General features: G+C 47.7%; 1 protein-coding gene across 2 annotated transcripts in view; it reads right to left on the bottom strand.

Moving 5' to 3' along the window:
- Positions 1-11893: 11893 nt before the first annotated feature.
- LOC139054396 (uncharacterized) overlaps positions 11894-26275 on the bottom strand; it is a 157084-nt gene continuing 142702 nt past the window's right edge. The window contains exons 8-12 of one of the 2 annotated variants that reach the window (XM_070531331.1): positions 23461-23535; positions 23091-23174; positions 22127-22264; positions 12901-13029; positions 11894-12504 (exon numbers count right to left, since the gene is read on the bottom strand). In XM_070531331.1, the coding sequence (XP_070387432.1) occupies positions 13010-13029; positions 22127-22264; positions 23091-23174; positions 23461-23535 (317 nt within the window). In that variant the 3' untranslated portion in view covers positions 11894-12504; positions 12901-13009. The remainder of the gene's footprint in view (positions 12505-12900; positions 13030-22126; positions 22265-23090; positions 23175-23460; positions 23536-26275) is intronic. The other variant, XM_070531330.1, reaches the window with a different exon arrangement.

Genomic DNA, 26275 nt, shown 5'->3' with positions numbered 1-26275 from the left:
AGGTTTAGCATCATATGCTGCTTGTTCGAGCGCTGTAGGCTTTTGTTCTGAATGTTGTACTCTTAAGTGGTTGCACGATACAATTGGCCTGGTGTATTTTCTATTTCATTTTGAGAGGACTTTATATCTTCGCAACAGTGATGGCATGGGAAAGAACTATAGCCCTTCTTACTATAACATCTATTTTGTTTTCAATGTGCAGGTGGTGAAGGGCAGGCGTCTGCTAACCAGGCAGTCAAACGACCTCGCCAGTTGGTTGCCAAACGCGGCCAACCCCGTAGAGACCATGACAAACAAGACCAAACTGAAAGTGTAGATGCCAGTGTTCTGCGTGCTTTAATAATATACAATTATTACACAAAATCTCATTTCTTCTACCATCGGCATCAGTATGGCACCAACACACTGCTGTAAATTCCTTCACAGGTTACGTGCCAAAAAGCTCACACGTGTTCTAGCATATAGCACGCGGTTTGTACAAACGTAATAGCGTACCTACCCGATGTATTCGCTTCTGCAGTCTGCACAGCACTCAGTGTGGCCATTGCGGACTTGCATGAGGTCTTGAAGTTTGATTGAATACAGACAGCGAAAATGACAGATTATAAAAACGCGAAACACGCCTTCCGCCCAGCTAAAAAGCCCAAGTTTCGCTTTCGCGCCGGGTCGCATCTCCCGGCGTGGCAGCCCAGGCCTGCTACTTCGCGGCGCTTGGGATAGATGGCGCGACCGGCTCTCATCAATATGGCGGCGCCCTTTGATTACACGGTGTTCTGGTGTATACCGCCTGTGGTTGGGAGTGGCTTTCACGAAGGCGTACACTATGATTGGAATGACCGACAGTGCTGCATGCGACGTGTTCGGCGTGGAAGCGAAAATCGAACATTTATTGTGCCATTGTCACCTATTTCAGTCGGAAAGACAAATATTATATATCACATTGCGACGACTGGACGATCGGCCGTTGTCTGTGCATGTACTACTTGAAGACCGTCTCTATCGCTCGTCGACCCACAAAGCTATGATAGCACTTTTGTCTTTATTAAGGGGACTGTCCTATGTGAACGCCTTTGACTCGCTCAGGCCCTCCGCGTGTGTGCGCGAGCTCACCGCCGGTTTTCCTCACCCTTCCCTCCCTTTCTCTATCTTATCTTTCTATTCCCTCTTTCCCCTCCCCCAGAGTAGGGTAGCCAACCAGACACATTTCTGGCTAACATCCCTGCCTTCTCTCTTTATTTCCCACTCCTCCATTTGCCACTTCTCGAAAACATCGATTGGCATAGGTTGTAACATGTTCGTTGTTCCTGAACATTTTCTTTTTTTTACGGAGGGATTTCTTCTTGTAGCTACGATTCTGTGACATGATCTTTACTTATCCATCCTGTCACAGTTAATAATAGGAGGAGAGGCCTTATAGTGGTAACGAGAACTGCCTTAGTGGAGTGCTCCGAATAATTGTTAACCACAGGTTGGGTGCAATCTTTAACGTGCTCCCATGCGTTTATTCCCTTCCATCGCCACAAGCGGAATCCGGCCTCCGTGGTCTCTGATTACGCGAACGACGTTGTATGTAGCAGGCGTCACTACAGCGGCCACTCGCAGTTCTCTAGGCCTGCGGGCAACAGCCTTCCCATTAGAAATAAATTAGGCAATTTTTACACTGCGATTGTTCAGCTACCAGGAGAATGCATGGCGGGTTTGCTTCATTGATTTGTGCAATCTTCGTGCTCATGGTCTCAGAGGCCCAGGCATGTGAACTCTCAGCTGGGCACATCCGGATAATACAAATTGGACCAAGTTGTCTTTAGCAGCTACAGAACTTGTTGCAATACGGGAAGCTATCCGTTTTGCCCTGACTGACAGCACGTAAATAGACGCAACTTTCTAAGGCAAAATCAGCACTGCACGCCATTGATTCTTTCTCGAGCCAATATTATGTGTTAGGCACGTACGGCTATTCGATCTTTGGGAGAGGAACGATCACTCAATTACCTGCGGATGAGCACCTGGATACTGTGGCTTCACCGGCAACGAGCTAGTTGAAGCAAGAACCGCTGTTTCCAGAGCCGTCGACATAAATATACCGTACCCGCGAAACGATGTCAACTCTTTGTTTACGTTGATGTTGTCTTCGCTCATGCGAGGTTGCACATAGCTTACTGGATTCAAACAGACCATCGGTACATGCGCCTGCAAGAAATAGTCTGGCAGGACTCTCCCGGCTAAAATCAAGCAAAGCCAAAGCAAGCATTCTTCACTAAATTCGCATTCACTCGACGCTACGCCCATCTTATCGTCCATACGGATCCAGCCCTAACTGTGAGCGCTGCTAAGTGTCTGAGACCCTACATCTGTTTTTCGACTGCCCTCTCTGCGCGTCACAGTGGAAGACGCTATACCTTCTATGCCGGCGGGCATTGGCCGGCAAGCATTGTGGAAAGCATTATTTTGCCCGCAATGCACGACCCCATGGTAGCAACTGGACACTACAGGCGCATTTCTGCTGTCGCCGTCGAGGTGAGCCGACAATGGCGGCTTAACCTCGCGCGCGCAAGGGATGAAAGCGGGCAGGAAGCGCGTCGTCTTCCGTAGCGCACAAGGCACCAGGGTAGTGGAGGGAGGTGGTGCTTTTCTCTGGCAGCTGCTGCGTATGGAGCGGACCCTATACTGAAAGCGATCTGTGATGAGTGCAGAGTCTAGGTGCGCCAAGGGATCATAGATTCGTGTGGGCTGCGTTCTCACCGCTTAGTTCGCTTTGAAACTATACAGAGCACGAAGGCCACTTCGCTCGCCGCTGCTGGCGCTCTTGCTCACGCCAGGACAGCGAATGTCCATGATCGTCAAGTAAGATGTGTTTATGTTTGTCTGTGCGCGCGTGACAACATGATTGTTAATTCAGTTCGTAAGCGAACGTTTACGAGTTTATACGACCGACGAAAATGCTATCCTTACTTCGTATAGCCGTCTGCCAATTTGCTATCGCAATCGATGCTTCGCCCTTCGGGCGAAATTGCTGCTTCTTTTGTCCCCTCTTCCTTTTCTGCAGCGTAACAGGCCAGACCGTACTATAGGTCAGACGGACGTCATTGCTTTTCCTCTAATAAGTTATCTCTCTCTCATATATTGCGGTTTATATTTCTATATTTCTAAGCCATTGTAGTTTTCTAAACGCACGAAGCAATAGGATTCTGCGCACATTCACAATCATTGCGACTTGCTCAATATATAATGGAATATTTTGTTGAATATGACTAATTTGCGAAGCCATAAGCCATTTGAAACCACAGCAAAGTTTACAGGCAAATTCATGTATACTGCCATCAGCTGCTAGGCCGCCTTTACAGTTTGTGCCACATGGTATCTCCGCCCAGCCATGAACACTACAGTTTAGTTTTCAAATGGATATATTTTACACTAGAATGAATTCGCAATAACAGCGTGTTAGTGTGCGGCCGCTAAAGCGGCCACTACCTAGCCCCCCATCCCCTGCACTGCGCTGCGCTTCGGGTCACTTCGCCCCCTTTGGCAGGAACACTCCGTGTCAGGCATGCTAGCGAAGCATAGAAAAAAAGAGCTTGTCTTGCAGAAGTCAAAGGGGCAAAATGATATACAGGTTTACAGCAGAGGCGCGTAGCTAGCGACACCTGGCTGCGTGCCCAGAGTGGGCCCACCTGGCACGTACTGTAACTTTCTCTACTGGGGTCTCTATTCTCGACACGCATGGCCGCTGCTCGGCCGCCATAATCAGGCATGTTGACTCTATCATTGGCCTTCAAGAGGTCACGTGTTTTGAAATTTGCGCCAGGAAAGGGAAGCTTTACAAAATGCAATTGTGCGTTTTCATCAAGATGACGAAGCGTGACATGGAACTGCAAACTTTATCGACGAATATTTGTTCCTACTCCTTGGCGGCTATATTGCGACGTTAGCGCTTCAAAAAAAGAGTGAACAGTAGTGTACAGAACCCTGTCTAATGCATCTGCAATTTCGCGAATATGTGGCGACGGTCCAATAGTAGCCGCCATGTCAGCTTGCTGATTGGCTCAAGCAATCCTCTCAGGAAGGGCTGTTTCGTAAACGTCAATCTGGCGTTTTCGTGACGTGGCCCTGGGCCGCCATTGCCAATATGTTTCGGCATAATTAGGGGTGGGACGAGCCGCGAGAATCATACAAATGAGCGGCGATAGGCAATGGCGCCCGAGAGGCATGCATATCACCGCATTTTCCTTGTCGTGTAGGGCCATGAAAATCTTTTGTGCATAGCGCGTGCTCGTAGCATTTGCATCGCTTTCGGTTGGTGTTGGCATTTGTGTTTTGGGGCATAATTTCCTTATAAAAAGCGTTTATTTGAAAATAATATTGGTTGAGCACTACAAACCTCCTGCGATGTGTTTCACTTTTCACTGCTGCCTTCGTATTGTAATCACGATTAATGTTTTTTCACATCATCAGAGGTTATGACAACAGCGGCTTTCTAATTTATAAAAAGGTCGCAGTTTCGCCCTAAAGTCCAAGCATCGATCGCAATAGTAAATTAGAAGACACCTATACGAAGTAAGAATAGTAGCTTTATCGGCCGTATAAACTTATAAATATTCGCTTACTAAATTAGCAAGCATGGTGTCCCGCTCGCACAGGCAAACATAAACAGATTTCACTCGATGTGCGTCGGCACTCGCTGTCAAAACGCTGGGGTGAGCAAGAACGGCAGCAGCGGCTAGTGAATTGACCTTCGTGCTGCCTCTCGCTGCAACGCGAGTTAAGCGGCGAGAACGCAGTGCACACGAAGCTATGAGTCCCCGGTGCACCTAGACTTTGCACTCATCGCAGATAACTTGCAAAATAGGGTCCGCGCGGCCGCACCATATAAGCAGCAGCAGCAGCCGGAGTAAAACGCACCCCGTCCACCCCACCCCTGGTCCTTTGTGCGAAACGGAAGGCGGCGCGCTTTCTCCCTGCTTTCCACCCATGCGCGCGCGAGATGGAATCGCCATCCGGCATATCCTCGCACACTTTCGCTCGCACATACAGCATACGGCGCGCGGCAACAATCTTATCGCCCTTGAACTTTATACGGAACATCGCGGCGACGGCAATGGCAGAAATACACCTGCAGTGTCCATAAAATTATCGCAATTAAAGAAATGTACGCAAGGCGGCGCCTTCAAGTTTCCCCACGCGGTGCGAATAAGCAGCGAAGCGAACAAGAGATGGCAGCCCCGGCGCTTGCGTCGCGTAAGCGACTTCCTGTGGCGCGGGCAACGCTATCGATTATATTCGTCCGCTTCTCAGCCAGCCGAGCCGGGCTAAGTCACTTGCATTTCACGAGGTAGCGATAACGTGGCCTAGAACGTGCGCTCATCACCACATGGTTGCTCGCTTATGCTGCCACAAGGTAGAAAATAAATGCGCTTGCGCCAATATACGATGACTCACTCCGCTTCTAGGGAAAACACGGGGAAGGCGGGACATGGACATTCAAGGTGATGAGCAAAGGCTCCTGCTTTCACCTTGTTCTCGTTTCACTCATCGTCCGCTTCTAGGAGACACACACACTGGCTGATGAAGCGGACAATGGCTTGTACGCAGCAGACGACGAAAGCGAGAGACGCTTTTTGGCGGACTAAACCTCGGCTTTGAGGTAGCCGCTTTATTTTTACTGAGGAGGAAGACTGTTTTCCATTATCAGGAACGTTAGGTTCATTGCCTCCATTTCAGCTTCTTAGGAGAAACGTCACGTTAGCATCACGTAACGAAAGCAAAATGGGGCGATCAGCGCCTGTTTGTACGCATCGCGCCTACGTGACGCCTCGAAGAAAATGGCTGAATGTCCAGAATGGACTCCCAGCAGGCTTAACCACCATCTTGCAGCTCGCACAGACACTAGCGCCAGAGTTCCTTGTAGTAACTTTTGTAGGAAAATATGTGGCTGGCGAGGTCCGCAAAGGAAAACGACAGTCAGCCGTGCGCAAGCTCAGAAAAGCGAACCGGGCTTTAATGTCTATTTTAGGCAATTTTTAATTTCCCAATTTCCAGTTACCAGGTTTGATTGAATTTATATTCGTCGAAATTGGCACTATTTTTTGTAACCCGGAGTGGGTCACAAAATGAGCACTATATCTATGGCCCCTGATTTGGTTGGGCCTGGTCACTCGGGAACAAGCGGGCTAGAGCATGCTGCTCCCAGCCGCCGCTGGACGTCGCCGCCGTCGCCAACAAGACGGCTCGTAGCTATACTGGGCCAGCCTTCTGACGACAGCTGAAACAGTGCCCAAGGACGGAACAGTGCTAAATGAACTAGGAAAGATTTTTTTTGTTCCTTCGTATTTGCGGCCGCTGGCGTCTTATGTTGTTACGGTCGGGCCCCTTCTACGTGGCGCACCCGTGAATGCAAGATGAAAAGAAGTACGGCGCCTTGAATGAACCATTGTTTCTGGCCGAAAGGACAGCCGCTGTGGCGCGATACACGGCAACTGCTCTGACTCTGTTTACGTCTGGCACTGATGGGTTGTCGCTCTCCAAATAAAGCAGACTTCTCAAGCAAGAAAAATCCATAGCACAGCAAATACGGATCGAAAATGCTTCGCGGCTTTGAATGCAGTGGACAGCCTGACGGCTGAGCATTCACCCGGACTTTGTACTTTCGCTTTGGTAGTAAAAGTCCCGAATTTCTGTATTTATATTTTCTGATGTTTTATCGCTTCCTATCTGCACCAGCACTTCGTGTTAACTTGTACTACCGTTACATTTTTGTTATATTCCAGCCATTTTATTCTCAATAGAGGCTTGTCTATTAACTACTGTTGCGTGCTTAATAACTGACCCCGCTGCAGTTTGGTACTCCGGTTTGTAAAACACCACTTGTGTGCCTTATATAAGGCAATAAACTTGGTTTGCATATTTTCGAATAAAAAACGTCTCAAGAGTTAACTCGTGGTTAGTCACCGATGATTCAGCTACTTAGTTAATTTATATTATGTTGAAATTACGAGTGCTAGAAAGTCATTCTCTTTCTTTGCCTTTTGAATATTAAATACAGTAGTTTTTTAATTATGAAGTTTTACGTGCCAAAACCACTTTCTGATTATGAGGCACGCCGTAGTGGAGGACTCCGGAAATTTCGACCACCTGGGGTTCTTTAACGTGCACCTAAATCTAAGTACACGGGTGTTTTCGCATTTCGCCCCTATCGAAATGCGGCCGCCGTGGCCGGGATTCGATCCCGCGACCACGTGCTCAGCAGCCCAACACCATAGCCACTGAGCAACCACGGCGGGTAAATACAGTAGTGTATACTTGAAAATAATTTATTTTTAAATACGTGTTCGCTTGCGAGTGTCTCTAATCCATCGCGGGAACGCGCAAAATGTGTCGTTCAGGTTGTTCTAAATTTTGGTGCCTGGCGTCCTTAAGCATCTCACATGTTATGTGATCACAAAGCGCCATATAGGAATCGAGCCCGCGGCCTCGTGCTCCTGAATCCGCTTATGTTTATCGAATATCGGTTTTGTATCTATATACACCACTGCAGTATTGTTTCTGGTGGTTAAATGCACAGATAGCTGCGCAGAGCACCTTCGTGGAAACCACAGGGCCTCGAGCGGTTTCTCGGCGCCCGCAGAAGGCCGCTGAGCCCACAAGTGAGCAGCGCGTTGGCGCCACGAGTTCGCTACACAGAGTATCCAGGGCCCGGATGAAAATGGGTGACGCATACCTGGTCGGTCCGCAGACCTGCACAGGCACACTCACTCAGTACACCGACTCATATGCAGAGCAGTACAGGCGTCACATATAGAGTGAGTAGACGTGAGTATGATCAACAGGTCCGGGTGCCGACTATCACAACGAAACTTAGTGACGGTGACTTTGAGTGTACTGTGCGCGAGTATGGGTTCCGGTATTAGAGTGAATGAAAGAGACATGCGAGTGACAAGCGAGTGAGTATTGGTGAGCGAGTTCCTACAAAAACTATTGGTGAGGAGCCAGTATTCTGCCCACCTGTACATAAACGATGCCGAACAACTGATGCCCAATACAACCTCGGGTCTTCATGTGGCACAAGGCAACAGCTAGTACATACTATTTGTCTCTTTCCTTTGATAGTCGTGCAAATCCGCACTGGCAGCAACGAGTGAAAACCAAACGATAAAACGAAACTATAGGTTAATTGGGCCGCAATTATTTGTTTCGTTTCATATTACGTTCCTGAAAATAATTTCACTATTTTTGACCCGATTCTTGGGCTTTCTCCCATAGTGGTTTGCGCCATTTCACTGAAGATCAACAAATAAACCACCAATAAATGGCAGGAGTAACCTTGTAGACGCATGACCATGATATTGGCCGCTACCAACGAATTGGCCGCCGTGATGAGCGATTTGTCATCGAAGGCTTGCAGGAATATAGTAGTCTTCTGGCAATTATTGCCAGTGTCGTCGGTGACTACCGTCGATGCCCTCGTCACTTAAGGCTCATTGGTTAATGACTTGAGCTGGCAAAGCTTAAGGTAGCGTGGCCGTCTGCATAAATTTGGATGATTTGGACTTAACTGCACTACCATTGGCAGGTGAAATACGCAAGCCAGCAAAAGGCATTTGATAATAACGCAGCAAATGTTACGAGCGATTCACTTGAACTGCAAAAACTGTATATTGAATAACAGCAGCAGTGTTATTGCAGCAGCTAAGGTAAGACGAAAAATGCAGGAAGGGGTTTTTCTGAGATTGGACATATGCCTGGTGGAATTTATTTGACTTGGGCCACTTGGCTGGATTATTATGAATATGCCTGACGTAGAAATCAATAGATGAACGATGAATATAACGTACGTAACATGGTAGCTTTTTTTTTGTACAGTACCCATGCAAGTAACATACTTGCAAGTTGGTGACCGGTTTCTTTGACTGAATGAAAAAAAAAATCGTCTCACGATGAACTCTGCTAGACTCTGGAACAGTGACAGAGAGGCGCCAATATCCAAGTCTGTTTTCGAAAAGTGGCAGTTTTTTTCGTCCTGCTGACTCAACATTGTCAGTCATCGCCATTTTCATACATGATATATGACCAAATATTAATAAATGCAGGTTCAAGGCAGGTATTCAAGAAATATGGAATAACTCATTCCTCTCAGTGAAGTGTACTACATCGGCATTTGAGGAATATACAGTTCCCGAAAGATGAGACCGACCTGGCGGGAAAGCGCCACACTAGACCGGCAAGCACGGACAGTTGTCGACACAGCACATCGAGACTTGACACACAGTGTTACGGCCACTTCAGATCGGCTTCAAGAACATTGCTACGTTAAGCTAGAGCCAGCGAGCTCCTGTATATATATCCAAGTGCATGGAACGGAGAAATCATTTTTCTCACCAACCACTGCACCGATTTCGATAAAGTTTGTTACATTTAAAAGAAAAACTTAAAATCTATTTTATTATTAACGGAATTTTTTTTATTTAGATCGTCATATTTTGCAAAATTGTTAAAAATTGCAAGATCGACAAAACTCAGGTACGACGTTTTCAACTCTAAGTCAGTAATAAGTAATGCTATCACTTCTCTAAACTGCCTATTAGGACATGTAAAGCGGACAAAATTGATGTATTATACACCACCCTGAAATATAACACTCATTGGTGAGTAGGGCTTTTACAATACCCTCATAAACGTAATAATAATTTTACGTAAGCTGTCGATTCATGTATAAAATTTGTCCGCTTGGAATTCTTTCATACAGGGGTCTCAAATGCGCAGCCAGCAGAGCTTTCAGGTGCGGCCGGCGTAGTCCTAGTGGAATATGCGAGGATCTCCGCCATGTGTGGGAGCACATATTGGTGTGAGCATCTCTTTCTTTGACGAACGTGAATAATTCGTTGCTGTGGCCAAGAGGCGCACATCTGCGTTCCGTCATAAGGATTGCGTCAGCACCGGATTTAGCACGGACATTCGTGCCTTGGTCACAGTGAAGCGTTGCCAGGCATCAATCCATCGTCTGTAAAGGCTGCAGAGTGTGAATCAGTGCAAATTAAGGACTTCTAGAGTGCTTTTTTTTTTGTACAGGGCTTTGCGCCATGTTTTAGGGCACTGCTGTTCTTGCGGCTATATTTGCAAAACCCCTTCCTCCCGTTGCGGCCCGCGAGGAGCTCCGTTTAAAATATGCGGCCTGGTGCCGGATGCCAGTTTAAGACCAGTGTTCAGTTTACAGAACAGCGATATGAGTTTTTCGTGCAGCGTTAGATTTGGAATCTTCGTGCTTCAATTTTTGAAGCTTCCCAATTTTTAGGAATTTTTGTAAACCAGACCTTAAATTAAAATTCTTGTTAGCAACAAGAATATAATTTTCTCGCTCCAGTGGAACAAATTTCATGCAAATTGGTCGAACGGCTCTTTCATGAAAGCATTTCTGCGTTTAAGTGTGTTTAATCGGAGTTGGCCCAGAACAAAAGGTTCCTGTTAGTAAAACCGGATTCTTGGCTAACATATATTATGAGTATCGCGATGCTAGTGAACGGGTGAGCGTTGTCAGTTTCGATTGGTGCCGGTGTCTACATTATTTTAATCATAGCGAGTCCTGTCAATACCGAGACAATTGTAGGTAGGAAAGTCCCTACCGAATCTACGACAGTTCTGGCCGAGAATATTATAAATGGACAATAGTGGATGAGGAATTTAAAACTGACATTTTCAAGTTTTAGCGTTGGTCGTGCTCAAGGTCGCCTTTGACTCCATCATATCACGACCTTATTGACACGCATGAATATTCACATGCTATGCAACGCCATGTTCGCATCAGAAGTCTTAATCTATTTGGTAGTGGCCAAATGACTAACCGGAAGCTTGATTACGTATGCTGTACTCATTCGGAATTCAGAACAAAATTTCAGGTGGCCATTCAATTATTACACTCTACAGAGTGTTTTTGTTTCTTTGCAATACATATGTTTTTTTTTATATATATAAAGGCTATAAGCCCAGCATAAGTGACCCTTTTGGAGACGCGTTCCTAGACGAATCGGACATACCTTTCTGCTAATAATGCAAGCTTCAGAAGGCTAATTAACAAAAATAATTAACTTTTTTATTAGTGCCTTCGGGCACTTGTTTATGTGGTGAGCTTGAAGGCAATCACATTTTAAAGGGCCCCTCATCACGTCTGGCCATATTGAGCTGACAAGCGCAGAGCATGCATTGCGTGATAACGATCATGTCTGCAAAGTCTTACATCGCTACGCCCCGCGGGAAAATCTGAAATTTCAAACTGAACGAGGTTTTTCCTTCTTCTCGCGGCCGCAGCGCTCCAAGGCGGAGGATGACGTAGTCGTGTCCCTGCGCCTACGTACTCGAGCCCACAGTGTGACGTCACTCGTGGTGACACGTGACTTCGAGAATTATTCAAGACAACATCTGTTATCTGTGCGATCTGTTGCTTGAATCGACGAATTGAAGTTTAGAAAAATAATAAAACACAAACGGAATGTCTGCGTGTTTTTTGCTTTACTTCGCACCGAAGCAAGAGAGATGTACTTCCGTTTCGTCTGCTTGTTCTCACGGTCGTGCGGTCACGTGCGCAGATACCGAAACTATGCCATTTTCTACCATGTTCCGGCGCGTGACCATGCTCTGCGATCCGCTTGTTCTGCCTCAGTATTTGTGTAGCACTGAATTATACCGCTAGTCGTGTCCTTGTTGTTCTTGTTGCTGTAGCCTGTGACACGTGTGGGTCCTACCCACGATGGGGGATTGTGCACAGCACACAAAATCGTGCGCTGCGCCAACGAAACAGCTCGCGCGCGACGCCGTCAGCGGAAGTGCATTGCGCCGAAAAAAATAAAGCGAGGAGAAAAAAAATCAAGGCGGGGCCTGTGACGTATCCGTCACGCGATCCTCGAGGTCCGGTATGGGAGAACGCAGGGAAGGAATTTTGTTTGTGGAGGCTAGACGGAGCGAGTGGACAGGGCGTCTTGCTTGGCAGTGAAGCCCGCCTACTGAAATCATATGTTCACCATACTGAAGTATTTCTATGTCGGCTATTAATGAGCCGATTTGAAATTTTTTTGTGGCAGAAGGTTCTCTAGAGGACACGTAAAAACTTCCAGTGCATAACCAAAATTTGCTATGGGGCCTGGTGAGGGACCCTTTAATGAACCATAATTTCCAAAAAGTCTTGAAAATCGCACCTAATTCGAGATATTTATCACGGAATTTCAGCGGCAAACCCAGGCAACATATTCAGTTCATGTGTGCTCTCGACACGAACCCAGACCAGTTTTGCTACAGCGTCTGGCAGTGGGGGTGCAATCGACCACGTCCTTGCTCGCGGGTTGGATGCAGTACGTGTGCCACAGCACGCCGTCTCGCACTACTCCAGCATGCACCGCCCTTTTGAGGGAAGACGAGGAGGCGCCCTTGTCTGCCATGGTTGCGCCTCCTTGTATTGGCCTCGTCATTTCGTCCGCCTCTTTGAACTCTTGAGTTGTCCCCGTGGAAACCCTGCGCATAGTACTGCTCGGGTAAAGAATTCACTTTCATGAATTCTAAGAAGAAAACCTCTTGTATATTTGGAGACAGCACTTGTACATTAAAAAACACCGTAATGTGCAATAAATAAATAAATACATGGGCTTTCAACTTGCGGCTTCTACATTTCAATCTAGGACCCTCATGCGCACTTTCAATGCTGAACTTTTCGTGCAACTTTCAATGTGGCATTGCGTTACCTTCGGAAAAAGACGCCTAAACAAAGCATGACAGCTTTGTTTCGGTTAGATGCCAAATTGCGCTGGGTTTCCATAGCTTGCACCAGTGTAACCTAAGTTAGTATTTCTCCTTAGGGCCCTTTTATAAGTATCCCCGCACTGCAAGATATTCATTCCCCGTTAGTAAGAACGGTGTACATACATTTTTATCTTTTTTTCTTTCCGATGATATGGCTTCTCTTCCTAGCCATAAACGCGGGGCTGCTCGAGACCTTCCGGAGGCGCATCCTTGGAGCGGTGCGCAGGCGCTGTCATGTTCGCCAGGGCGGGCCTACAGAATAGAAACCACAATATAGCTGCCCGTCTCAGAGGAACGGACTAAGCTGCGTATGCGCTTATCGCACACAGAAACGAAGCCGGTCAATTGCATTCGCTTGTTTCGTTCCATTCTGGGCGTGCTTCATTAAGTAGAACAATAAAAAAAATACGAGTAACCTCGCGCGAGCATAAACACGAAACAAATTGCTGCCTATGTAGGATATCATTCAGAATCCTTCTTATCAATTCTTCTAAATAAGGTTACATAATAATTTCCAAGTTATTATAGTTGCCAAGTTATTCTTGCCTTTGTAGAATTACTGTAAACTTCCTTTTCAGAGAACCTAATTTTCGTTCCTTTCGTGGAATACCAAATCATCGCTGAAAATAGAAGCTGCGAAGCATTTTCGCTCTCACAGTCACACACATAAGGAAGTTACATATGCGAACATCGCACTCTCTTTGGTGTCAATCTAAACTCTATAAAGCGAGCACTGAGCGGTTCTCGCGTTATGACACTGAATTTTCCCTTTTAAACATGATCGAAAACAAGGTCACTCAAATACTGTATTCTCTGCGGTGGAGCGGGCATTACAGGCCTTTTCAGGGACACAACCGGCCGCTTAGCCTCCCGTGCCATGCGAGTCGTTATACGAAGTGCCTAACGATTTCAAATGTGCCACAGACCTAAAAGAATGCTAACATGAAAAACTGCAACGGGCACTCCAGTCAGATCACGACTCTATTACAACAGTCGTATTGTTGTTAGTTTTTTCGTATACTTGCTTGCTTGCTTGCTTGCTGCCTGCCTGCCTGCCTGCCTGCCTGCCTGCCTGCCTGCCTGCCTGCCTGCTTGCCTCCTTGCTTGCTTGCTTGCTTGCTTGTTTGTTTGTTTGTTTGTTTGTTTGCTTGTTTGCTTGTTTGTTTGTTTGGAAAAATGTTTAACATTACGGGGATAGATATCACCAAAATTACCTCGAGTGATTCTCGCGCACCGCCATTAATTGGTATCCCATAATGCGTACATTCCAAGGTGCAACCAGGTTCTGTACGAGGATTACCTGTGGCGTAAAAAATCTTCGCCCCTGAACTCCAAGAAATAACAGCCGACTGGAAAATAAAAATGGTTTATCATCTTCTGATTAGCGCTTCGTACATATTTAAAAATGTTTGAACCGTTAACAAACGAAATCTGCACAAGAGAGATTGTAACCGTACTCCGTGTTGCGCGTTACGTTATAGTACGTTATTAGCAACAACTTTTGATAATCCACACCAGAGCCGAAGAGCCTCCCTTTCCATTAGGACAACAGGCTGAAATTTATAAGCTGCTGCACCAGACTATAGCAAACATTCAAAATCTAAAATAGAGCGTATCTACATTTTGTAAATAATCAAAAGCAGGTCTCTCCACATTCTTAATGGACGTTTGCATAGTTTCCATAACATTCTAACCACTCTTAATCCTTCATTAGCTATATAATCAATATGCCCACGCCAGCCAAGGGAGACGTCGTAAATTACAGATACTTGACTAAATACACTTTACGCATATTTTCGAGGCGATAACGAAATGATATTGTTACGGGGATGTTGGGAGTATAGAAGATTATATTTACAATATATATACAAAATGAGTCTGAGTTGTTAGGATGGCTGATCACCAACAACACGCAGCAGCCAGCGTCTCGCGATCTTCTTCCTCTCTTCGTTCATCCTTCCGTAACAGGACCGCCGGGTGGTGAAGCGCCGTCTCGGCGCACGGTAGGCGAATAATTGCGAGCGAAGTATGGCTTCAGCCGTGAAATGTGGACGACGTCAACAGGCGTCTGACTTGAGGATGCATCATTGTGTAGCGTCGAAATCTCGTAATTTACGTGGATAACTTGGCGTAGGACTTCATAAGGCCCTGCGTAGCAAGAAAGACGCTTCTGGGAGAGGCTGACCCAACGACATGGTGATCAAAGGAGCACCCAAGCACCTGGCGCGAACTTAGCATCGCGATGGCACCGGTCATAACGCTCTTTTTGTACATGCTGCGAGGCTAACAAACGATATCGGGCGACTAGACGTGCCATGTGAGCGCGATCGATGACTTCGCGAGCCTACTCAGTTGCAACACGTGGCACAGAAAGGAGGATGGTGTCAAACGGCAATGTGGGGTCGCGACCATACAAAAGATAAAAGGGTGAATGTCCTGTGGTGTCATGTCGGGATGAGTTATACGCGAACGTCAAGTGGGCCAGCGTGGCGTCCCAGTCGTGGTGATCGTTGGAGACATGCATCGACGGCATCTCTGTGATTGTGTGTTTGAGACGTTCCTTAAGACCGTTCGTTTGTGGGTGGTAGGCGGTGGACAGCTTGTGCTCAGTGGCACAAGAGCGGAGGAGGTTGTTGACAACTCGAGACAAGAACGAACGGCCACGGTCTGTAAGTAACTGTCGAGGTGCCCCATGGTGAAGAATGACGTCGTGGAGGAGAAAATCGGCAACGTCTGTTGCGCAACTAGTCGGCAACGCCTTTGCTATCGCGTAGCGTGTCGCGTAATCAGTAGCAACGACAATCCATTTATTCCCTCTAGTCGTCGTCGGAAAAGGGCCAAGCAGGTCAAGGCCTGCGCAAAAGAACGGTTCAGAGGGAACTTCAATTCGATGGAGTCGTATGACAGGTTGCAGGGGAGGTTTTTTCCGGCACTGACACAATTCGCAAGTTGCGACATAACGTCGCACGGAGTGGAAGAGACCCGCCCAGAATAACCGGCGTCGTACGCGGTCGTATGCACGCAAAACGCCAAGGTGTCCCACCGTCGGAGCATCGTGAAGTTGTTCGAGAGCGATGGATCGCAGATAACGAGGAAGGACAAGGAGCAACTCAGGGCCGCCAGGGTTGATATTGCGGTGGTAGAGGATGCCGTCATGCAGAACGAGCATGCGGCCCGTGGCGACAGGGCTGCCAGATTGCACTCCGGCGATGATGGACTGTAAGGATTGGTCGCGTTGTGGTTCAGCGCGCATGTTGGTCATGTCAGTAAAAGCCACCACGCAGGTCACCGGATCATGCGCAGCAGGATTAGGGGGATCCACGGGGTGACGAGAGAGGCAGTCAGCGTCCTTTTGCAGACGTCCCCACTTATAGTTGACAACAAACGAAAATTCCTGGAGCCGCAAAGCCCAACGACCATGCCATCCTGTTGGGTCCTGGAGGGAAGACAGCCAGCAGAGTGTGTGGTGGTCTGTAACAACCGAAAAAGTGCGGCCGTACAAATATGGCCGGAACTTGGCGACAGCCCAAACTAAAGCCAAGCACTCCCGCTCTGTGATGGAGTAACGTCTCTCGGCAGGTGACAATATGAGGCTGGCGTAAGCTATCGCGTACTCGGTACCATTCTCTTGCTGGGCGAGAACAGGGCCGATGCCATGGCCGCTTGTGTCAGTGTGGAATTCGCTCGATGCAGATGGATCAAAGTGGGCAAGTATGGGAGGGGTGGTCAGAAATCCGATGAGAGCGGCGAACGCGCAAGCCTGCTCCGGGCCCCAAGATAATGGCGTGTTCTTCTATAGAAGATCTGTCAAGGGCCGAGCAACGTCGGCGAAGTTTTTAACGAAACGGCGGAAGTAAGAACACATGCCGGCGAAGCAGCACACGTCAGAACCAGAACGTGGCACAGAGAAACTGCGTACGGCGCGAACTTTTTCCGGATCTGGTTGGACACCGGATGCGTCAATGAGGTGTCCCAACATGATAATCTGACGGTGCCCGAATTGACATTTCGTGGAGTTCCGTTGGAGGCCGGCTTTTCGGAAGACCGCAAGAATGGCAGCGAGTCGGGTAAGGTAGCTGCCGAACGTGGGAGAAAAAACAATAACGTCGTCAAGGTAACAGAGACAGGTGGTCCATTTGTAGCCTCGCAGAAGAGAGTCCATCATACGTTCAAATGTCGCAGGAGCATTGCATAGGCTAAAGGGCATGACGTTGAACTGATATAAGCCATCCGGCGCGATTAAGGACGTCTTCTCGCGGTCCATTTCATCAAATGAAATCTGGCGGTAGCCGGATCGAAGATCGATGGACGAGAAGTATTTAGCTCCGTGCAAGCAGTCCAAGGTGTCATCGATGCGTGGTAGTGGGTAGACCTCTTTTCGCGTGATCTTGTTTAAGTGGCGATAATCGACGCAAGAACGCCAGGTACCATTTTTCTTTTTCACAAGGACGACAGGTGAAGCCCAATGACTGGCTCATGGCTCGATGACCCCTTTGCGGAGCATTTTGTCCACTTCTGATTGGATTACCCGACGTTCAGCATGCAATACACGATAGGGACGCCGACGAATAGGATTCGTGTCTCCAGTGTTTATACGGTGCTCAACAACAGATGTTTGGTCTAAAGGCCTGTCACCGAAATCAAAGACGTCACTGTGCGATTCAAGCAGGAGACGTTTGTCCGTGGCCTGTGCAGAGGTGAGGTGCAATCATTTTCGCGAAGTCTTCTGTTAAGGAACCAGAGCTGTGAGTTGCAATTGGTGCTAATAAACCACTCTCGGCATTCAGACTCTCAATATTGAATTCGGAACCACTAGAAACACTTGCCAAGAACATGCCAGCCGGAATCGCTTGAGGGCACAGGCTGAAATTCAGAAGCGGTAGAACGACGTCGTTACTAGTAACCATGACCAGCGCATGTGGAACAGCAACGTTCCGGTTCAAAAGCACGTCGATGATGGGGCGAAGCACATATTCAGAATCAGGAACCTGTGGCTAGGCGGTCAAAGTGACGTAGTAACTGCCTTGGGTGACAGATGCACATCGTCAAGCGAGCACAAGTGCGGTGGGGCGGTGCTCGGAGCATCGGCGAGTTGAGGCAGTTCTAACTGAAGAAGTCCGGTCACGCAGTCGATGCGAGCAGAATGAGTGTATAAAAAGTCCAATCCAAGGATAACGTCGTGAGGGCAGTTATCGATCGCAGCAAAGAGAAGAGAAGTAGGGCGGCCGGCTATACTTAAACGCGCAATACACATTCCAAGAACAACCAGCACGCCGCCGTCGGCCATACGAAGCACTCGGGCAGCTGCTGGGGTGAGGACCTTTTTTAAGCGTCTACGTAGGCTAGCATTCATCACAGATACGTGGGCTCTGGTGTCGACGAGTGCTTGGACAGATGCGCCATCTATTTTAACGTCAATTACACTTCTCCTTGTGGGCACAGACAGAGGATTTGATGCTGTAGTCGGCAATGCAGCCCCACCTCCGAGGGCTGCATTTCATAGTTTTCCGAAAAGGTACGGCCAAAAGCCACAGGGTATTAATGCGACATGGCTGCGGCGAACGGGAAGATGGGCGACGTGTTTGCGGTGAACGAGACTGGTGTCCGCGCGACGATGGTGAGCGGCTGTACCACGTGCTCCGAGCAGAGTTGTCGACGCTGTTAGACTTGGCGGTGGGCGAAACTTTGCGGGTATTTCCATCACAACGGCTCAGTTTGGTCGGCGTACGAGGTGTTGAGGGCCACGAGTTCCGACAGTATCGGGCGACATGACCAATGCGGCGACAGGTGAAACATATCGGCTGGTCGTCTGCAGTTCTCCACTCAGTCTGATTGCGATAACACGGAGAGAAGCGCCGGGGTGAAGCGAAAATAGTAGAAGGACGTTCGTTAGCTCTGGGAATGGCGACAGCACACACAGACTGTAAACCAATCTTTTCAAGTTCCTAGCGAACAATGGCTTGTACGAGGGGAACTGAAAATGTGGCAGCATTAGGGCTACGCGAACAGAAAGGTGCGGGTGCCATCACATCCAGTTCACGTCTAAGGATTCGCACGACGTCCTCTGATGGCGACGCATGATGCTGTGCGGGTTGATCTTCACACGTCGACGTTGCGGCAGTATTGGGAAGTCTGGCGAATGGTTGCAAGACGCGTCGGCTTTTGGCCTGCTCGAATTGTCGACACTCTTTAATGATTGCATCAACTGCAGAGCAGCTTTTGCGCATTAGCAGATTAAACGCGTCGTCAGCAATGCCCTTAAGCACGTGCCCGACCTTCTCAGCTTCTGTCATGTCGTGATCGGCCTTACGACAAAGTGCCAGCACGTCCTGTATGTACGAGACATAGGACTCTGTGGGGGTTTGGGCATGGGAGGCCAGTTCCTGCTTTGCGGCAATATTACGGCTGGCTGGTGTGCCAAACAACTCTGTCAATTTCTCTTTGCATTGGTCCCAGCTGGTTAGCTCCTCTTCGTGGTTTTCGTACCACACCCTTGCCGTGCCTCTTAGGTAGAACAACAGGTTAGCTAGCATAAGTGTAGGGTCCCATCTGTTGATTCCACTCACGCGTTCGTACATGGCCACCCACTCTTCAACGTCGGCGCCATCGGTCCCGCAGAAAGTTCCAGGATCCTTAGGTTGCACAACGACAGCCGAAGGTGACAGCGACGTAGCATGCGACGGTGACGTAGGAGGCGGCAACGACGTTGATCCCGCGTGCTCACCGTCATTCATGGTGCGGACGGGCATGCGACGTCCACTGTGGAGCTCCGTTTCCAGTCGTGGTACCCCGCACCTCTCACCAATATGTTACGGGGATGTTGGGAGTATAGAAGATTATATTTACAATACATATACAAAATGAGTCTGAGTAGTTAAGATGGCTGACCACCAACAACCCACAGCAGCCAGCGGCTCGCGATCTTCTTCCTCCCTTCGTTCATCCTACCGTAACACTATGTTCACGAGATTGTTCGAATAAAAAACTAAACTTGAACACTTAACATTTATGAAGCGCTTAATATCTTCTAGCCATTTTCAACGTTATATAGTGCGTGAATGTCTGATGTGAAGAACGCTACGTCGTCTTCGTATACATACGTATAAACATCACAATGACATGGAATGAAACTGAGTAAAGTAATAAATAATACGAGATGACGTAACAGCTCCTTGAGGAAAACCAAGTGACAGCTTGTAAGTACTCGACGACGAGCCTCCTAATGAACAGTAAAATTCCCTCCCGTTTAAAAATTCACCTGCGCCTGCCACCAGATAATTTGGAAATTTTAGGTTTCTTAGTCTATTTAGCAAAATTTTATGTTCTACACTATCGTGAGCTTTTGAATTACCCATAGTAACAGGAGCAGCAACGTGCCGATGGCGCCGAGCTAATTTTCTTCGGCCTTCTAAATCCACATGGGCATCCCTGTTAAATATCCTGGCCCAATTTAGCATGGACTAAACCAATTTTTGTCCTCAACATATTTTACAAAACGGGCGTTCAGTGTTCTCAGTTAATTTAACCAAATCAGAGGTTAGTGCTATTGCTTCTCCCGGCGTCTTCCTGCTCTTTTATTTTCTCCTTCATATGTCCCGACCCCAAGCGCCTTCCTCTTCGGGCTGACCGCGTCCCGGTCAGCGAGTGGACGCTTAGGAAAGGTGCTTGCTCTGGACGTCGTAGCAGAGCCGTTCCAATGCTCCAATTAGACGAGACACACAACTCGACGAACATTACTGGGAGCGAACTGCGCGTCCGTCAACTGGCTGCAAGTATTCTTGAAAGAGTGCATTGGACACGCAGCTAGAAGGGGCTCGGTCAAGATAAAAACATAAATGAATTGGCGGTTTCTACACAGGCGATCGCAAAAGCGAGGTCAGGGCGCCAGTTTGTCGTCCAACTTCTCTTGCTGCTTTTTGGTCAAATGCTCCTTTAGGAGCCCGACTTAGCTGTGCAGCCTTTGAACTTTTTTAGTTATCTTGTTTCGTGCGTCGGCATTTCCTTTGGCATGTTCATGAAGCACCGTGGGTGGCTTTTTCGTAGGCAAAAGCAGCAACTCCGTCATTTACAAACTTGTACGAATATCCTGTTTTTAATGTTTCACGTACGCTCAGTTAAATCTTGGATCCCTAATGCCAGTATTAGGGAATACCTGTAGGACTTGCTTGGCGTAATGAGGCAATTGCAAGCGCAGGCGGCAGCCATCTTGGGGAGGAATGCATAATGTTATTTCTGCAATGAAACGCACACTGTCACTTGCGCTGACTTGCCACCTTCGCTCAGCCGCGTTCGTCGCAGTAACTGTGGGCTTGCGTTCCGAAGTCTCGTATGTCGCAGGGGTCGTGTCATTATTGCTCCCTTCTCGACTCTTACTGGATTTGATGCTTCAGTGCCTCATGCGTGGTTCACGAAAGTAGAACGCAGACACAGTTTCGGTTTTAGACCTACAAAGCCGTAGCCATTTGTGGCAGCAGCACCGACGGTTCTTCGCGCACTTTCTCTTTTTCTACCACAGAGTCGATCCGCCGCTCTGAACACCGACCCCGCGCCTCAGTGCTTCTTCCCCTGCGCAACTTTGCTCTGATGCGCCACCTCGCACGGGGCTCTCTCCTCGCTCTCCGTTTTCTCGTCACACTGAGATCCCGCTACGCTCTGAGCATTCCGTTCCAAGTTTACAGGCAAAGCAGGCACGTGGATTACAGCCACTTTGCAGTCCGCTTGCATGCGATCGTACGCTTCAAGGAGTCAGCCTCTCTTGAAGATGTCTTCCGCTACCTAAGCGTGTTTGGTAGTCCCACCGCTTGCCACTGAAATGCATTCCACGCAGGTCAAGGCTCTATTTTGTCACAACAGTCATTGCTTCTCCAGGCCCTTGGTCTACCTCCTCTTCTCTCCTACATCGTGTTTTCTTTTTCTGACCCGTCACAATATTAATAAATGTTTAAATCACGTGCTCGTCAATCATCAGCTTGTGCGGTTCTCCCTTGTGCAGTTGTGAAACCACACAGCGGGTAGAGTGTGAAGCAGTGTAAATGTATCCGTACAACTAACTTCTTGGACAGAATGCATCCCATGTACTCAGTTTAGCAAGGTTGCTTGCGTCGCATGGGCGTACTGTGGAGAAAACATGCAGTAGGGTTATGAACGTAATCGGGTATTGCGTCTACTGCCCTTATATGCAAACATTCAGCCAACTCATGTCGAAGGGCAACGTATAATATTAGGTTATTAGATATTACGGGCATATATTATCAGTATATTATTACTATAATTAGATAGTACGCCGCTGCATGGCGAACTCTCATGTGTTCTCGCGATGGGCTCTTTCTTGCCTAACTAGAGCACTCACGGTAGCAGGAAAGCCTGTGCCTGTCCGCGTCCGCCTTCAGACAGCGACTGCTGCAATAGGATGCCAGGCCGCAGTCGATGCACTTGACGCGGCCGGGCTGGCTACAGTCGGGCCGCTGGCACACGCCCAGTGGGCCCACTGCACATGGCGTCAAATCACGCTTGCATCAATCATGCAGCAGCTCGGGCGCACTCCGTAAATAAACATTTGGGGCCACGCTTCGCTGCCTGCTTTTAGACGAGAAGCTTTTCTCGCAAAACTCACTTCCTCTGGTAAGTTTCACTGGGAATTTCTTTTAAACTCTAAACAGAAAATTCGAAACTCTCTCGCTTTTTCATCTGGCCATCATACAAGTTTCTTTCTACGTGTAAGAATTTATTTTCATTTTGTCGGTCCCTAGGTACCTTAAACTTAAGCGATAAAAAATCCTAACTGAATTTTACTGGAACACGCAAATACGTACAATTTGTGTGGTTTAGCGCACACTACAGTGGCAATTGCGACATTGTAATGTTTAACGCCGGGTAAGTCGAGTTCCCTCCTGCCCCAAAAGATTAAACAGCACAAATCACGCGACCAATCAGTCATATGTGCGCTTATCGAACAGTTTTTTTCTTTCTTCTTCAAGCCTATGCAAGACCCGAAATAAATGGCATCTAGAAATGGGCTGTAGTACCATCACTGCGCTCAGAAATATGGGTGACACCCATATCATGACACCCACATCGTGACGGTCGACCACTGCACCCGACAGGATATTTTTGCATTCATCAAGAAAACTGGCAATAAATTTGTTTTGATTTTCTCAACACATGACGCATATTCAGCATCCGCCGCAGCAGATGAGCACGTTCTTGCATAATCAAAAATGCAAGAACGCTCGAGTAGGGCAGTAATTCCTTTCAAGCGTTCTCACTTGCTCTGATAGGCGCGTTGAGATGCAGGCGAATGAGCACTACGTTACCGTAAGTGTGCACGCCATTGGTCGTCTTCCTCCAGGGCCTTGCAGGTATGACTTCTCTCGCGAGTAAGGACGCTTGGTTGAGTTCTAAAAGAAGATAAAGATCACAGTGCTGGTCGCGAAGCTATAGCATATGGGGCAGCCAATTGGCGAGCAGTTTAAAATTTGCTCTGTGTGTCTTTAAAAGCATAAGAACACTTTCATTTGCCACCATTCTCTGTGCACTCCTAGTGGAGAAGCTTTAGCCACAGATGAAAGTTAAAAAACTAAAATACATTGAAATAATTTCGAAAACAGAAATTGCTGTCTTCTTTCGTTACATTAATGAATAAAACTGTAGCAGTAATCAAATCGGACTACGTCGTCATGTTACCTGGATCGTGGCTGATGACAGGTGGCGTAGCGCTCCCGGGTTCCTCCCAAGAGACAGGAGAGGTTTGCGCTGCATCTGCAAATCACATCGTGCGCATACCGTGAACGATGGTAGGCCCATGCGCACGCCGCCATTTCGTCCTATTGTGGCCGGCGTTGCTGTAAACCAAGGGCACTATAACGTAAAGCTATTCCAAACTTTTCTATTCCAATTCTGCAATCCGCCCTCTGCGATTGGTGAAAAACTTTTTGAACCACCCTCACTTCGCCTGTCTACCACGCGACATCACGAAAACCGCGACAGCTCCCCATCTGATATGACGCGTACGCACTGATTACGCACCTTTGGACCAAAAAAAAAAAATAGTTACTTCTGATTCGACGCCTTTTAGCCATTAACCCTCGGCTGCTGGCCAAAAGTTTCTGGGCTGCACCCACTTCACCTGCCTGTCGCGCGACGTCACAAAACAGTGAAAACTGACTACGTCAGTGACTTGTACGCGTTAAAGATGCATTAATATGCCGAACAAAACTGAATTTTTTTCTGAATAGCTGCAGGCCGCCCCGTTCCGTAAGGAATAAAATATGGCTGCCGCCGATCGTTCAGGCACTATAGCTACTCGCACCGGCCGGAGATTATGGGTTTATTTGCGTGCAATAAACCTTTTTGCGTGGTAGTGTAACGTTTTCAAGCACTTTCGGCACGTTTACGACCTCGTTCACCCAACATTTCTTTGCTAAGGACCCTATTTAGCGGCATTCTTAACTTTCCATTGCATGCCGCCGCTATTTTCGACCAGCCGCCTCAAGCCAAGTAAGGGAAAGCGGACCAGTCGCAGACGCCGGCACCACCCTCTTCATCCGGTTAAGGTGGATGCACACGCGAGGGCAAAATCCCGCTTGCTCCGCGGACAAAATAGTGGCGTCATCACTTGAATCCGTGCAGCCTAGTCAGGTCGCATTCCCACAGCCGGAGCGCCGCTTGCGGAATCCGCGTGCTTACTCTCGGCGCCAACGCCACGCACGTTGCCAAATTGCTGGGTACGAGTGCGCATTCCAAGATAGACAGCTATCGGAGGCGGCGTCTGTCCGCGTTGGCTGTTCTACTCGAAGTGAGTGAAGACGGCTAGGTGAAGGCTGTAAAAAGAAAACGATTATGCTGGAGGATACCACGGATATCGAAGAATACGCTTTGTGTTCAGAGCTTGCTTTGTGAAGATCTACTCGAGTGTGATCCGGACGAATACAAGCGCCTACTGCGCGTCAGCAGCACCCAGTTTTTCGAACTTCTGGCCCGCGTTCAACATACAATCGAGCGGCAAGAAACCATCGTGAGATCATCTGTGCCAGCGAAGACACGGCTTCAAATCACTCTTCGCTTTCTCGCCGCAGGTAAGCACTAGCGTTTGCTTCAATTTGAAGTACCAAGTGTCACTTTTCATGAGGCGCGCTGACATTTAAATCGAAGGCATCCCCCAGCTTTCTCGACTGTGACTGCTGCCGCTCTCTTGGGAAGCGCGCGCTTCACGTCGCGTGTAATGTGCGCGTGCACTTATTTCCGTTAGTCCGTGGACGCAGGAATAAAACGAAAAAAAAAAGAACCAAACCACTCTTTAGCGTCCTAGATTTCTGTGTAGTGTGTACAATGACAAACACATCTTCGTTGTGACGTGAATGCCCTTACCTCTCGCAATGAACAGTTCGTGTATTGCGGCGTAGATATAGCAAATGCTAAGGCGCATCAATAGTACTAAATTGTTTTGACCGGCACGGCGCATGAACATCGTATAAGCATGTTGCATAAGAATGTTGGAAGTATGGTTAAACAAAGACAACTGTGTGTATGGAATTTAGTTTCATAGCATGAAAATAGCAGCTGTATAAGAGATCCGCTTTACACAGATTCCAGTGTGAATATCAGATGTGCATATTTTATTCGAATGCGGAGTTCTGTCTTTCTTTGTTAATTTTTAGCGTAACCAACAATTTCTTGTTTTTCTTTTTTTATTAGGAGAAACGCACTACTCCTTAAGCAGACAGTTCAGGGAGGACACTCAACTGTCAACCAGCTCATAAAAGAGACATGTGTGGCAATCTACCTGGAGCTGAAAGACGAATTCTTGAAGACCCCCAAGACTGACGGAGAGTGGTCTAGAGCCATGCAAGACATCAAAGAAAACTGGCAGTTCCCCAATTGTATTGGTGTGATAGATGGAAAGCATGTGTGCATCATCAAGCCAAATATTCAGGCTCTTTGTATTTATACTACAATAAAACCTTCCGCATAGTGCTATTTGCGCTTGTTGATGCGAACTATATTTTTCGCTATTTGGACATTGGCGCCCCTGGTTCACAAGGCGATGGCGGAATTTGGCAGTCAACACCTCTGGGAAAAGCAATTGATGAAATAAAATGCGGGACGTCCCAAAACCGTAAAAGCGGCAAGTTCGCCGGATCTTCAAATGCCCCCGGTTATTGTAGGAGATGATGCTTTTCCTCTGGGTGAAAATTCCTGAAGGTGCGGCGTTTGTTCGCGAAAACCGTTTTTAGAAACTCTGCAGAGGTTCAATCAGATGAAGAAAACGAAATGGTTCAAATCTAGAAGAGCATTCCCAAAAATGAAGTAAATATGTTTCGGCTACATGGTTCACATTGAACTGGTAACGTGCTGCTGACCACAAAAGAAGAAAAAAGAGAGACAGGGCTGAGCACCGAAATGACAGAGCACCCTGCCCTCTCTCTTTCTTTATTTTTTGGTTACGCAGCACGTCATTATCCCAAAAATGAAGTTATAGCTAATAATACACACCGACAGA

Source organism: Dermacentor albipictus, chromosome 1, assembly GCF_038994185.2.
Source record: "Dermacentor albipictus isolate Rhodes 1998 colony chromosome 1, USDA_Dalb.pri_finalv2, whole genome shotgun sequence".
NCBI classification, from domain to species: Eukaryota; Metazoa; Arthropoda; class Arachnida; order Ixodida; family Ixodidae; genus Dermacentor; species Dermacentor albipictus.
The sequence above is the reverse complement of the archived record's forward strand: the minus strand, read 5'-3'. Positions and strand labels throughout refer to the sequence as shown.